General features: G+C 47.2%; 1 protein-coding gene across 1 annotated transcript in view; it reads left to right on the top strand.

The window, feature by feature from the left end:
* Window positions 1-1,240: 1,240 nt before the first annotated feature.
* LOC123762175 (uncharacterized) overlaps window positions 1,241-14,538 on the top strand; it is an 85,584-nt gene continuing 72,286 nt past the window's right edge. The window contains exons 1-3 of the mRNA XM_069335588.1: window positions 1,241-1,258; window positions 2,295-2,428; window positions 5,371-5,548. Coding sequence (XP_069191689.1) covers window positions 1,241-1,258; window positions 2,295-2,428; window positions 5,371-5,548 — 330 coding nt within the window. The remainder of the gene's footprint in view (window positions 1,259-2,294; window positions 2,429-5,370; window positions 5,549-14,538) is intronic.

The raw sequence follows: 14,538 nt of genomic DNA on the forward strand, positions 1-14,538 counted from the left end.
GGGTGGAGGGGCCGGGGTTGTTCAGGAGTTTGGAGTCTCCTGGGCGTTGGTTGAGGCCTGGGGGCGAGGAGCACTAGGGTTGGGGTTGTTGGGTTGTGCTTGGGCCTGGCCGGCGGTTGTTGTGATGTTAGGAGTCAAGTAGGCAAGCGAGTCCTCGGACATATGGGCAGGGGGCAGGCCATTGTCTTTCCTAAGTGAGTTCCAGAAACCTAGGAGCTTCACTGGGTTGTCTGGAAATTGGATTTGTGCAAATGTTAGGAGTTCGGCCCCTAAGCTGGGCTTAGGATCGGGGTTTGGTACAAGAGAGTTAGGTGTTGGGGCCTGTTGTGTATGATTCTGGGTTTGCTCTGGTATAACCGTGGGGTTATGGGGATGTTGGGTGCTTTGGTGTCCCCCTTGGGCCACCGACTGGGCCTGTTGTTGGTTAGGGATGCCCCAGGCATTTACTGGTGGAGGAGGGGCAGGGATGGTAATAGTTGCTTGTTGACGGGCTGCTGTCTCCGTTTCTTGCAATTGCTTGATTGCCTCTTGCCTACGTGGACAAAGATGCGAGATTGCAATGTGTGGACCATTGCATAGAGCACATTTGGGTGTTGGGTTTGTGCATTCCCTGTAGCTGTGTTCCCCTGTGCACCTGCTGCACTTGGGGGTTCCATTGTTGCATGCGTTGGAATAGTGGTCATACTGAAAGCATTTGAAGCATTGCTTGAGCTTGTAAAACCTCTGTGGGCTGATTTTGTCAGGTTCAGCCATGATGCCAAATGCAGAAAGGCCTTGTGTGCAGACTTGCGTTGCTTGCTCCGGTGAAGCCAGAGTAAGTTTCAGTACTTGGTTGTTGCGTTGGGTTGTGAATCTGTGGGCTTGAAGTATTTTAACATCCCTGTTTTTCCTCTCTATTTCTGCAATTATTTCCTCAACTGAGTGATCCATGATGATGTCATGGATCCTATGTACAAAGATGGTGCGTTGGGCTTGGAATTCGGCAGGAGGGTAGACAGTGATATTCTTCTCCCTTAGTTTGTTCATGGTGTCTGACGAAAGGAGGTCTGGGAGGTTTGCTGGGGGTACCAACAAGATGGCTCCATTCGTTATTTTGTACACATTTTTGTAGGTAATCTGGGTGGCCTCGTGAACCACCTCAAGTAGTTGGGCTGGAGTAAGAACCCGGCCAGATTCGTCTGTGAATCTGACTTTGGTCGCCATAGCTTGGTGGGCCAGGCAGCCTAATCTAATCTATACTATGGTGGGTTGGGTGAAGGTGGGTAATCTAATCTATACTATGGGTGGTTGTGAAGTGTCCAGGTAGACTAAGTGGATGGTGGGTGTTAGTTAGGCCGAGGCCTCTAACTTCTAGTTGCTAGGCAACTAGAGCTACTAGACAAGGTGGTAATTGAACCTATCGATAGCCTAAGCCTGCTACAAGGCTGTTAGTTGCCCGATCAAACCTCCGCGAGAATTTCAAGAACCCGGTTTTGGCTACTGCTCGGGAATGATCGTTTGGAATGGCGAAATACAAGAGGTAGAAACAGTTTAGAAAGACAGCCTTATTCACACCTTAATTCTATGATTAGTAGGTTATGCATTGTGTATTGTGTGTGTGTGGTGTGTTGTGTTACAGGCAGGGAGAGAATGGGGAGGAGGGGGTGGGGGAATGGGGGGGAGGGGGTGTGGGGTGAAGGATGAGGATGGGTAGTTATTTTATTAGGACATCATACTGCTGTATGCGTCTGGAGAGCTGGATTGGGACACAGTACAGTTGCCTCCGGCGTGTCTTGACGCGAGAGAGCTTGTAGCTGACTGGCAGTGAGTGAGGCTGGCTGCTACGCGGCCGGCCGGCTGTGATTGGCTGGCTGGCGCACCAATCCTGAGTGAGGCGGGCGGAGCCAACGCTCAGATTCTCCTGTAGGTGGCGGGAGCTCCTGGGAGCACGTCTGCTCACGGCGGCTGCTGGCTGTCGAGTCTTTAATCCGTTTCGTGAGCGCTTTGGCCTGGGTTCGTATCCTGGCCGTGAAGGATTTACTTGGCGCCAGTCCTTAACTGTAGCCTCTGTTCCCTCAGAAGTGAATGGGTACCTGGTTGTTAAACGATTTGGCGGGTCGTATTACAGGAGAAATTAGGATTAAGGACCTGCCCGAAACGCTACGTATGCTAGTGGCTGTACAAGAATTTAAGAACTCTTGTATATATATAAAAAAATAATAGGTGACAGGTAATATAGTGAATAGAGTAAGGTGAATTTAGGATAACAGGTTATACTGTACACTAGTTTAGTATATGTTATGTGTAACTTTCAGTTTGGGCATTATGTGGAAGAAGTAAAGCCTGTGTTGAAGGGTGAAGGACCTCCAGCCTGGGATGTGCGTGTAAGATGCCTAGAATCTGAGGAGATAACTACTAGCACTGTTGATGCAATTTTTGTCTGTAATGGGTAAGGAAATCTTATTTTCATAGATTTTTTTATTCAATAAAACCTTGTTTTGTGATATATGATTCAGTACAGTATATAAATTACCTACTTAAAATTATCTGTTAGATTAAGGACTGCCCGAAACGCTATGTGTGCTAGTGGGTTTACAAGAATGTAAAATACATCAATGATATGTTCTCTTATAAACCCAATGTATCTTCTTGTATAAAAATAAATAAATAAATAAATATAGATAATCTAGTTAAGACAGCTCTAAGATTTTCTGTTGTTCATAGACTAGTCCATATGTTTCATTTTAATACATCACCTTTTAATTGAATATATATAGTCATTATAACAGTTTACTGTACATTATAGCCATGCTGACTTGATATTGTTTTGACAAATATGGTACAGTTAGCCCCTTGATCTTTACTTGTTTGGAGAATGCAAAATAGCACATTTTGTGCAATTTTTTAAAAGATCACTTTAAGTACACCTATCATCCAAAGTGCCACTGTCTGTCTGTGAGCAATTAAAAAATAATAATACAACTTTTTTGTTCTTATAAAAAATATATTTGCATGCAAAAAAATAAGGAAAATGCAATAAACATAAAAATTAAAGTCTTCTGGTTTTGTACACAAATACATTACCAGTATTGCATTGTGACCCAACAAAGTGTCCTGCATCCCTATTGTCCCATATCAGTTAACTTGGCCTCTACAAATTCAAACTCTCTGAACAAGGGTTTTCCAGCTATGGATCACCCATGAGTATCGAGGACTGACTGTACTGTATTTTTAAATTTTGTGCAACACTTATATTTAACAACTCCAGCACATGCAAAGAAAAATTGATAAAGCCAGATATTGTTAAAGGTAAGGTAAATATGAGGGGTGTACCAAGCAAGTATGACCAATAATTGGAAGGGATATGAGAACAACGATCCGGGATAGGACCTAGGGGAAGGAACAGTACCCAGCCACTTGGACTTCAGGGGTTCAAACACCGACCTGTAAGAAGTTAGGCTGTCGCTATACTGAACAGTCTAAGTGGTTGGGTTGTTAAAGGACAGTGCAGTATTAGGTTTTTATTAAAGTGTATATTTATAATCTGTGCTGTGAAAACTGTACATGAATGTTTTACCTATTGGTTGAAAGCCAAGAAGGAATTTCCCATTACAGTTAAAAGCAAACTTGGCAAATTAAAATTTAAGTGCATCTGGCTCTCAGTGTGAGGCACAAGGTAACACCAGTTGAGAGGCGGGACCAAAGAGCCAGAGCTCAACCCCTGCAAGCACAAGTAGGTGAGTGCACAGGTGAGAAAGACTTCCCCAAATGCTTTGCGCATTAGTGGCTTTAAGTGATATACTTGCCTATATTTTAATCCAACAATTTGCTTGTATCCTTGTACAGTACGTATGTGCAGTGACACATTGGCTTACGAATATTTACGAAATTTTCGGTTTACGAGCCCAATATTTTTGTAAAATGTGATTCGGCTTTCGAGCTTTGCTTCAGGTAACGTAGTTTGTTGATACGCGTATGGGCGTCCTAGCGCATAGTTCCTGCACAGTTGCTCGCACTTCAGTTTACCAGTACCTCCCGCTTAGTGACGATCGTGCGTGAATTTTTTGTAAAGAATTTCATTGTTTTTTAGCTTTCTGGGGTTTTGAACTTAAAAGTAATTATTATATATTACGCCATGGGTCCCAAGAAAGTCAGTGGTAAGGTTCAACCTAAGAAAACACATGTGAGGATGGCCATAGAGCAAAAACAAAAGATTATTCGTAAATATGAAAATGGTACACGAGTTGTTGAACTAGCTTGGTAGTTCAACAAATCTATGATAACGATATGCACTGTAATTGCCAAGAAACAGGACATTATGAGTGCTAAAGTGGTAAAAAGGTGTATTAAACAATCACGAAACAAAGAGCACAAATACTCGAGGACGATGAAAAGTTTTTATTAATTTGGATGCACAACAAGGAGTTAGCAGGTAATAGCGTTTCTGAGGCCATCATTTGTGAGAAAGCAAGGCTATTTCATGAAGACCTTTTAAAGATAACCCCTGGAACAAGTGATACAGATAAGAAAGAGTTTAAAGCGAGCAGGGGATGATTTGAGAAATTTAGAAAAAAGTGGCATTCACAGTGTTGTGAATGTCACAACACTGTGGCATTGGGAGGAGGAGGCAGTACAGAATGTCCCTTCCTCAACAATAAAAAAGTGCTGTATACTATGGGAAGAAATGCAAACTTTTGTTGAAACAACTCATCCAGAGCAAGCTGTAGTAGGCCGTTGCCTTAACATTTTTAGTGACACAGTGATGCCTCACTACAGACAAGTGTTACAATGTAGGGAAAAACAAGTCTTTATGGAAAGATTTTTAGTGATAAAAACAAGCAGTGAGCCACAAGCAGGTCCTAGTGGTATGTAGGCAAAACATAGGAGAGAGAGAAAGAGTACCCCAGAGACGTCATCACTGCCTGATGTTATAATGGAAGGGAACTCCCCTTCCAAACACTAACACCTCTCCTCCTCCCCCCGTCCTCACCGTCTTCCATATGCCAACAAGAGTCATCATTAAAGGTAAGCAATAACATGTACATACTGTAGTACTAAATATTTGGGAGAATTAGGTATGAAATCTATTTTGACGCTAATATTTTTGGGAGTATGGAACGGAATATTTTAATTTACATTAGTTCTTATGGGAAAATTCGTTTCGGGGTTGCGAATTTTCGGCTTTTGAACCGTCTCTGGGAACGAATTAAATTCGTAAGCTGAGGTACCACTATATATATACGTTTTCCTAAATAAGATACTATTATTTTTTTGACTGGCCTACAATGCATAAATGAAATGTAATTTATTGAAAGTTGTTAGAGCTGCTAAATTCTTATAACTAAAATATTTTATAACTTAAAGGTGTTTATCCATTTTGCTTTGTTTCAGACATTACTCTGTCCCACGTTTACCACAAATCAAAGACATTGAGAAGTTCAAGGGCCGCCAGAGTCATAGCCATGACTACCGGGAGCCATCTTCATACAAAGGAGCAACTCTAGTGATATTAGGGGCTGCATCATCTGGCATGGATATTGCAATAGAGCTTTCTACAGTGGCAAAAGAGGTAAATAAATTAATTCAGAATACATGGTAATGGAATATTTATTTCAATAATGCTTGTTAGATTTCACTAAAGACGACATGGGCTCACCTTAGCCCGTGCTACTTGGATCTTTTTGTTCCAAGTAGCGAATCTTAAACAACAACAACAGTTTCTTGGGTGATCCCTTCTGTGGCGTTGCAACATTTATGCCAAGGTTTCTTGATTTAAATCAAAATTTTAAAAATCTTTGATTTAGATATAAAAATCTTTCTTTTTTAAAGCAAGCAAACTGTATAGAGATAGTTACCATAAGCTAAGCTTGCATGCTGTTTTTTTTTTTGTGGGGAGCCCCAGAGGCTCTTTGGAGCTATCAGGCTAATATGCGAATCATTAGACCGGGACATTAGTATATGGAGTTCTGCCTACCGGGATCAGTAGTTAAAACATGGCCCCCTTGGAGAGGCACAGGGAGCAATGGCCCTGGAAAACCCCCCTAGCTGTTCGGGGTGGGGTGGAGGGGGGGGGGGGTTAACCTTATCTGCCATTGACTGGGGTTAGGCACCCAGAAACGTAGGCATAACAAAACCGGCTCCCCCCCCCATGGTAAGAAATTTACAACTGAAAACCCGAACAGAGGCAGAATTCCCTCAATTCCCAAGAAAACGAGCAAACAAGCAAATGTCATCACACCGTTGCGTTGCTCTTCTGCGCAGCTCTTTCCCCCTGGAGGGGGATAGAGGGAGCACCGGACCCACCCGCGCTGGCTACTCAACCCCAGTTCGTCAGCTAATGCAAACAGGGGCGGGTGTCTTCTCTGGCCTTGCTTTCCAAGCAGTATTTGCCTTCGTGGTGTCTTCTGTGATGTTGTTGTGTGTTCCTCCTAGGTATGTTGTCCTCCTGCGCGGTTTTCTTTCTTTTTGTTTGTCTGCCTGGTGGGAGTCTGCCTTGGTTCTTGCCCCTTGTGTACTGAGTACTCTTCCTCCTTCCGGTGGTTCCCCCTGCTAGGTCCCCGTGAGTGTACACGTCTCGGGGGTTCAGTTCTTAAAAGGTTGTTTAGTATTTGTGGGCGCCGGTTAGCAGTACCCTGCCTGGGATTACATGGGCGTGAGTCCCTTTTGGTAAAGGCTCAGGACCCTTGGAAACCCCGAGGGGGCACGTAGGTCCGATGGATGTGGCCCCAGAGTCCTCCCTCGCTTTGTGTGAGTTCGAGGGTTGCTGCGTCCCCTTGTCTCAGGGTGACTCTCACTGTTTTGCCTCCGACTGCTGCCTGTAGGGTCGGTGGCACCTTTGGCCCGGAGCCTTGCGAGTTTTGTTGCTTCTTTGTGGCTCGATTACCCAGTCTTATGCTGACTATGCAGGTGCAGGCAGCACGGGCGTTGCAAGTTTCGGTGGTGCAATGCGCTAGGTTATTTGCTCCCTGGGAGCCCCGGGGCTGCCCCGTTTTGCTTGGTGTGACGGGGCTTTGGGGGTGTGGGACGCTTCGGTTTTTTCCTTCCGCGCCCCCTTGTCTTTTCCCTGTTATAGTTACCCCCCCCCCCCCTCCCCCTTTCTTCCTGCATCCGGATCCATACCGTTTGTGGGTTCGGGGTCGGGGCGGGGCTTCGCTGGTCTTGAGACTCGGGCGGTCTCGGGGATTTCTCCCTTCCGGGGTAGCGACGGAGGCATTCGAGCCTGTTCCTCCAGCCGTGTTGTATGAGTCTACCAGTGGGCTCCCTTCCTTAGTACTGGGGGAGAAGATGTCTCCCGTCACCCAGGGTGCAGTCGCACCTACACAGATCTCCAGTATCAGCTGTTGATACTGGTAATGGCTCAAAAGGGCCACCACTTACGGGCTATTCATGCCCGTGTCACCTTTTGGGTGGCTTAATCTTCATCAATCAATCAATCTTAGTACTGGTCCGGTTGCCCGGACCTCGGCCCTGGGACCTGCCTTGTGGGTTCCCAGGGCTGGCTGACGTTTGGACCCCGCTGGGGTTTTTCTACGCTTTGGTCAGGGCTTGCCGTTACGAGAAGAGAGGTTTTTCTCCCCCCCCCCTCTCTGGACATGTTTTTGGGGGTCAGGCCCTCCCCAGGATCGGTTCCTTGTCCCTTGGATCCGTCAGGTCCGTGCTGTCGGTAGGTACGTTTCTCCACCCTTCTTCTTGGGACGGGCCTTCAGTCATGTCCCCCTCGGGGTTCTGCGTGACTTTTGGTCTCGGGTGCAACTTTGCCTTCTGTGCCTTCGTGCTTCACGCTTGCTTCTTTTTTCTTGAAGGATCGGGAAGGTTTTGCTTCTTCCCGTATTCTTGGAACGTCTGTCGTCTTCCGGTCCCTTCTGGGGCTTGTTGGTCCTTCTCCAAGCTTCGCAGTTTTCGGCCCTGTTTCGTTCTTTGTGTCTTGTGTTTTTTTTAAATAAATAAATGTTTATTCAGGTAAGGTACATACATATAAGAGGTTTTACAAAAATTGATAGATTTATAGATAGAGCTAGTACATACAATGCCTAAAGCCACTATTACGCAAAGCGTTTCGGGCAGGAAAAACATTAAAGACTAAAACTTAATACTAATTGAGATTAAAGTATAAAATGTGTTGAGAACAATTAAAAATAAAAATAAAAAAATAAAAAAGGGGGGAACATGGCAGAAAAAGCAGCACAAATACAATTAGGTCGACAAACAGATTTGTTTAAAAAAACAGACATGGGTTGACAATATAGGGGGTAAGGTAGATTACAGGGAATTTATAGGTAGTGCTTAGTTTTTATCTTAAACTGGTTGAAAGAGGTACAGTCTTTAACATGATTGGGAAGGTCATTCCACATTTCTGGGTCCCTTGATTTGTAGAGCTTTTGTAGTTTGATTAAGCCGTACTCTTGGAATATCAAAACTGTATTTGTTTCTGGTGTGGTGCTCATGGGTTTTGTTACAACCTTCAATGAAGCTTTTGAGGTCAGGATTGGCAATATAGGGGCACTCCGTGCACTGTCCTGCACTGCACAGGGTTGCCAGATTGGGCTCCTTAATGTATCCCGGTTGGGCTCTTTGTAGCCCAAATGGGATGCTGTGCTATGTTTCTTTTCGCTCCTTCCTGCTCTTTTCGACTACGGTTGGCGGCTGCCTTGTGTACTCTCATACGGGATTCGGTCGTTAACAACACTATTTTGTCTATTTTTCTAGTCACATTCACGGTTTCTTTCTTCAGCTCGCGACTTCTGGCATCACTGCTGCGCATGCGCCGTGGTTGTTTTTTATTCGGGTGGTGTGCTGGGTTTTGCGTCCCCTTTCTCTTGGGTACTTCGCCTCTTGCTCCTCTCCATTCTCCAGTCCGTGCCCTGTAGCTCCTGGGGGTGTTCTGGATTGCTGCTATGGGGAGGACGCTGGGTTTTCCCTGCATATGGGTGTCGGGCTCCTCCTTCGCCTCTACCCTGTTTTTCTCCTGCATATGCGGCTCTGCCTTCTTCCACTGGCGGTGCTCCCGGAATCTTCTCGGCTATTATATATCATGATACGTTCGTGTCTACGTTCTGCAAGTGAGTTTATGCGGTCTGGCTTCTCTTTCGGCCAGACGCTGGTTGGTGATTTTGGATACGAACATCAGAACACAGGTGACTGCAGCAGGCCTCTTGGGCCATACGAGGCAGCTCCAATTTATACGCATCCAGTCCCACTGTTATGCATGTCCAGCCCACGCTTGAGTCCAGATAGGGGCCCTACCTCCACCAGCTTGCAAGGTACATTGGTGGGGGTATATGTTATGGGGTCAGTGTTCCTGTCTGGATGTTTTGAGATGGCATTTTGCTGCAGTTTTCCTGCTGTGGATGCATGTTTGGGATTTGTTGTGGATTTTGTTTGGCCCTTCCGTGCTTCTTCCTGGGGTCTTACGTGTTCATCTGGGTTGATGGTTGCAAAGGGGGTCGTGGCCCCGTTTTTTGTGGTCTTATCTGGGTCACTTTTTCCTTGCACGTCTTGTAGTGCCTGGCTTAGCCCTTCCATGTACATTGGATTCTCTGTACGGCACTTACCTAGTTGCCCTTTCCTAGTTGTTTGCGGGAGTTGAGCTCTGGCTTTTTAGTCCCGCTTCTTACCTGTCATTCGCTCATGTGCAGGTCCCTGGGCCTGCTGGGCTCTATCATATCTGCGCTTGAAGCTGTGTGTGGTGTCATTCTTCGCCACATCGCTTCCTCATGCGTTCCGCTTTTCTACTACTGACACTGCAATGCTTCTTTCCCATGTCTCTCTGGCTCGTTGGGCTTTCATTCTACCGGTGTCCCACAGGTGCGTGTGCCCCTGGGGTCCCGTAGTTGGTCTTTCTCTACCTTATCACTTCCATTCGGACGTGTCACACATCTATGTTGTTGGCGTGGCTTGTCGGGACGTGACCAGCGGTTCTGTGTGTTGTTGGTCGTGTCCCTTCCATTCCCGTTTTGCTACTTGCCTTTTCGTTCCTTATCTTCCTTCTACGCTCTTGTCCCTGGCCGTTGGTGCTGGGGTTTTTCTTCTGGTCTTTTCTTGTGTTTTTCCGTTTTCTCCATTTATCCCATACATAAAATATTGGAAAAATATATTAAAAACTAAATGGGTAGAACACCTGGAGAGAAATAATATAATATCAGACAGACAGTATGGTTTTCGATCTGGAAGATCCTGTGTATCGAATTTACTCAGTTTCTATGATAGAGCCACAGAGATTTTACAGGAAAGAGATGGCGGGGTTGACTGCATCTATCTGGACCTAAAAAAGACTTTCGACAGAGTTCCACAAAAGAGGTTGTTCTGGACACTGGAAAATATTGGAGGGGTGACAGGTAAGCTTCTAGCACTGTATAAACATCAGAGGACCACGGTTGTTCAATACCCTCCCAGCGAGCATGAGAAATATTGCCGAAACAACCGTGGACATTGTTGGGGTTTCACCTCTCTATTATTCTCTACCCTTACTCTGGGGTGAGCAATAGTTATGCTCAAGGTCACTCACCGTAGCCCTGCGGGTCTTCACTCGATCCTCACGGCGCCACTGCACGCCAGGAGAGTCTCCCAGTCAATCTTAACGGCCTCTAATTAAGAAAGAGTGAGAACACGACTCGTGCACTTGACTGTCGTGTGCCCTCCCCAACAATCGGACTGGTGGAATTAGTGGTAGCCTTGGCAAGGTCACACTCAAAAGATCAGGAATCAGGCAGGTACTTATTGTTATCACTCTATGCTTTCAGTGTAATATAGCCACAAGATCAATGGAGGGAATGATAAAAACACAAAGGTGATTTTGTATTTTACTTAAAAGGCATGAAACAAGTCTCAAGGCCAAACAATAACAAATAAATCAACTGATCCTGACGCGGCCGGTAATTCCCACGAATAGCATGCGATCACTAGGTGGCAACACCTCCCCCCCCCTCATCAAGTGTCAAGAACAGCTGATCGCCTGGCCTCTCCGCGCGAAAGCTTTGCTTGTTTCCTAGATTCACGCGCGCTGTTTCTTTAAATTCTCCAATATTACTAGAAACTCGCACACTCGATATTGGCACAAATAAACCGTATTACTCAGTTACACTGTACTCAGGCTCAAACAGTCTTTTCTACAATCAATGCTATAATGACTCACTGTAATGGCCTTACACTGTTATTCATCCAACAATATATTATGAAATATTAACACTGGAGTTTTCAGTACTTTCTCTCGTGGGCGATAACGCAATAATTCACTGTACTCACAAACGACTTATCACTGCATGAACATAGCATATATAATGTAGATACATCAAATATCAATACATGGAAAATAAATGATTTCTGGGCACACAGCCTAACTTTCAAATACTGGCATAATATTATATATAATTTACCACTATATGTTCATACCAAAATCTATAGAAAGATATACACAACACAGTAAATTTATCACTTGTTCCTGGTGCCTGTACACACCAATAATCAACATGAATATTACAAGTACTCTTGATAGTACTGTCTAGCACACTGGTGCTTTATCGTGACATGGGTGAGACTTGCTCACGACATATAAAATCCTCAGGCTAGATAATATAGCCGAATAACATAGCTAACGAAAGGGGAATGGGGAGGGAACTAGAAACACCTACTTCACCCTATCCTCCGATGAGAGTCGAGATGTAGCTCCTGGTCCTCGTGTCGGGAGCGCCCCCACACACACGTCGTCGTGTCCTACCAGAGCCTCTCGTCGTCCCACCGTTTAGCGCGTCGTCTCCATGCCTCCTCACTGCAGGTCCGTCCTCCTTCTTAACTTCTTGAAGGTTGGAGTCGGTCTCCTGGCCGTCGTCTTCTCCCAGCAACGGCTGTCGCCTACGTCTCAGCTACAGTCGTCCGGTTTCCCCAAATAGTCCTCTCTTCCTCAGCTACCCAGTGGCTCTGTCTGCCACTACGCTGTCACGAACTGGTGAATTGCCACAGACGTCACATACGTCACTGCACGGCTTCACTGCTTCTTGCACAGCACCTGACTGGAGCACTTGTTGCTCAAATAACCGTCAATTCCCTCTTCTGGTTCAACACATGAACTAGGGAAGACTTCTCAGAGTACTGGCGGACTTCAGGTGACGCGTAAATCCACGGGAGCGGGAAACAACTGTCCAACATACAGGACCAACCGTCGCACGTCCGACCTCTATGACGTGTCGTGTCTGACTGATGGCGCCAGAGTGGCGCGCGGCCTGGACCCCCTTCCTTCGTGACGTCACTTTCGCTACGGGAAGTTTTCATTGGCTCCCGGTGCCACATTGCTGTCGGTGACCAATCCGGTGCCACTGACGTCACACGGTTTTGGCGGGAGATCAGGCAGGCAAGCGCCATCTTGGCTCCCTAAAGGGCCTATACCACAGGCCAAAATATTGCTATTTCACAAATTTCTCGGCTCTCCGAGAACACTTCACTCTCTCCCATATATCAAATTGTAGCCTGCAACGTAGAGAACGCTTGGGAAAAGTAGACATGACTCTTACTGCAGGCGTGGGAGAATTATAAGGGGGGGGGGGAACTCCGTCACATACCCCTCCCCTTAAAATAAGAGTCATGTCTCGTTAGTGTATGTGGGATAGGGCGTCCGCTACTACGTCGTCCTTCCCCTTGATGTGCTTGACCTTGATCCTTGTCAGACTCTCAGTGCTGGTGAGACTGGTGCCGTCCGCCCTGGACCACTTTTCTTCCTCCTCCGGGAATTCTCGGTCCCCCTGTACACACAGACCCGTCTTCCGCTGGGTTTCTCCGGTACTCGTTCCGTCCTGCCTGGCGGCTCTTCCTTCCACAGTGAAGAAAGGTCTCAGGCGGTCTGCGTGACACACCTGTTTCTTTCGGGGTCCATCCGGCTTCCCAATCTCGTACGACACTGGACCCAACCGTCGCAGCACTTGGTATGGTCCCTTGAACCGCGACCTGGTCACCTTACCTTTACCTGGAAGCACAACCATTACTTGGGATCCGGCCTGAAAATCCCTCTGCGCAGCTCTCCTGTCGTACCACTCCGACATCTTACGCTGCGCCTCCTTCAGGTGTTTCCCAGCCAGTTCCTTCGCTCTAGTGAGACGTTCTTTAAACTTCTGGACATATTCGTTCACCGTTCCCACGGTCGCTCCTGGTGTCCATCGTTCCTTCAGCATGGATAGCAAGGTATATATAATATAGATAAATGGAAAGTAAGCCTTCTCAGGACCCACACGTCCTCCTTCGGCCTCACTAACCAATTCGGGGCACTCCTCCTGCTGTAACTCTCCGAGACGAGTGCGGTTTACCCCTGGAGAACCGGTGAGTGTCACCTGCAACTCACCATTCGGGCTACTTTCGCCCTCCACTCGTTCTCTGGGTCCTACGCAGAGGTGATCTGTTCCCAGGCTGTCAGTCGACTCCTCAGCCCCATCAGATCCACAACCTCCTGGTTCTTCGCGTTGTCTCGGTATCACCGTACAAACTGGGATCGCCACCGGTGCGATTCCCTTCTCGTCCCCACAGACGTTCAACTCTCCGCCTGTCTTCTTGTATTGTTCTATGTACTCTTCGCCCTTCACGAGATGCGGAAGGACATATCCTCCACACGCGTCATTCCCCAAGATGACCTGCGCCTCCATCTTGGGCATTGATGTACAGACTCCCACCACAAGGGTCTGGCAGCCATAATCGGAATCCAAAGTTACCTGGTGTAGGGGCACACTCACCGGGCCTCCCACAGTGGTCACACTTGCCACCCCCACACTGGTACTTTCGTAACCCTCGGGAAACAGGGTCTCACTTACCAGGGTAAAATCGGCCCCGGTGTCTCTTAAGATCTTCACGGGGATGGGGTCTGCGTCCCCCATCCTTACGGTTCCTTGACACACGAATGGGTGAACCTTCTTCTCCCCACTCAGCACGGGATCATCCCGCACTCTCTCGGCCCTCTGGTCCTCGAACATCACTAAAGCAATGTGTCCCCACTGCTTAGGGCGTCTGCATTCCCGCGCGACGTGTCCGGGTATTCCGCAGTTGTAGCAGCGGCCCCTCGGCGGAGACCATCCGCCACCGCCCGCCTTAGCACTGCCTCCAGAGGCCGTCGCACCCTGTGTCTTTCCCGCACCGCTCGTTGTTTCCTTCGTTGCAGTAACAACTCCCGAGCTTTCAGCTTGGCTCTCCTCTATCGGCTCTACAACACCTTTTGTTCCTCGGGTGTTCCAACTTGAGAGGTGGGATTTGGGAGAACTCGCTCCTGTCCTCCATCCATCCGTCCTTCTATAACTCCTATCATTTCCGACGTATGCGGGTGGTCGGTGCTGTCCCTCTCGGCGTGGGCGTAGGGCTTCTTCTAACATGTCGGCTCGGTCGGCTGTGGCCCTCAGGTTCTTTATGTCCGCCTCCTTTATCCTCATCCTGATCTCGGGTGGGAGCACGGACATAAACTTTTCCATGACCATTAGTTCCTTGATTTCTTCGGCCGACCCCGCTTCTTCAGAGTCCATCCACTTAAGGAACTTTCTTTCCATGTCCCTCGCCGTCTCCGCATACGATTTTCCTGGTGACCGGGTACATTCT

Source organism: Procambarus clarkii, chromosome 34 (assembly GCF_040958095.1).
Source record: "Procambarus clarkii isolate CNS0578487 chromosome 34, FALCON_Pclarkii_2.0, whole genome shotgun sequence".
Classification (NCBI taxonomy): Eukaryota; Metazoa; Arthropoda; class Malacostraca; order Decapoda; family Cambaridae; genus Procambarus; species Procambarus clarkii.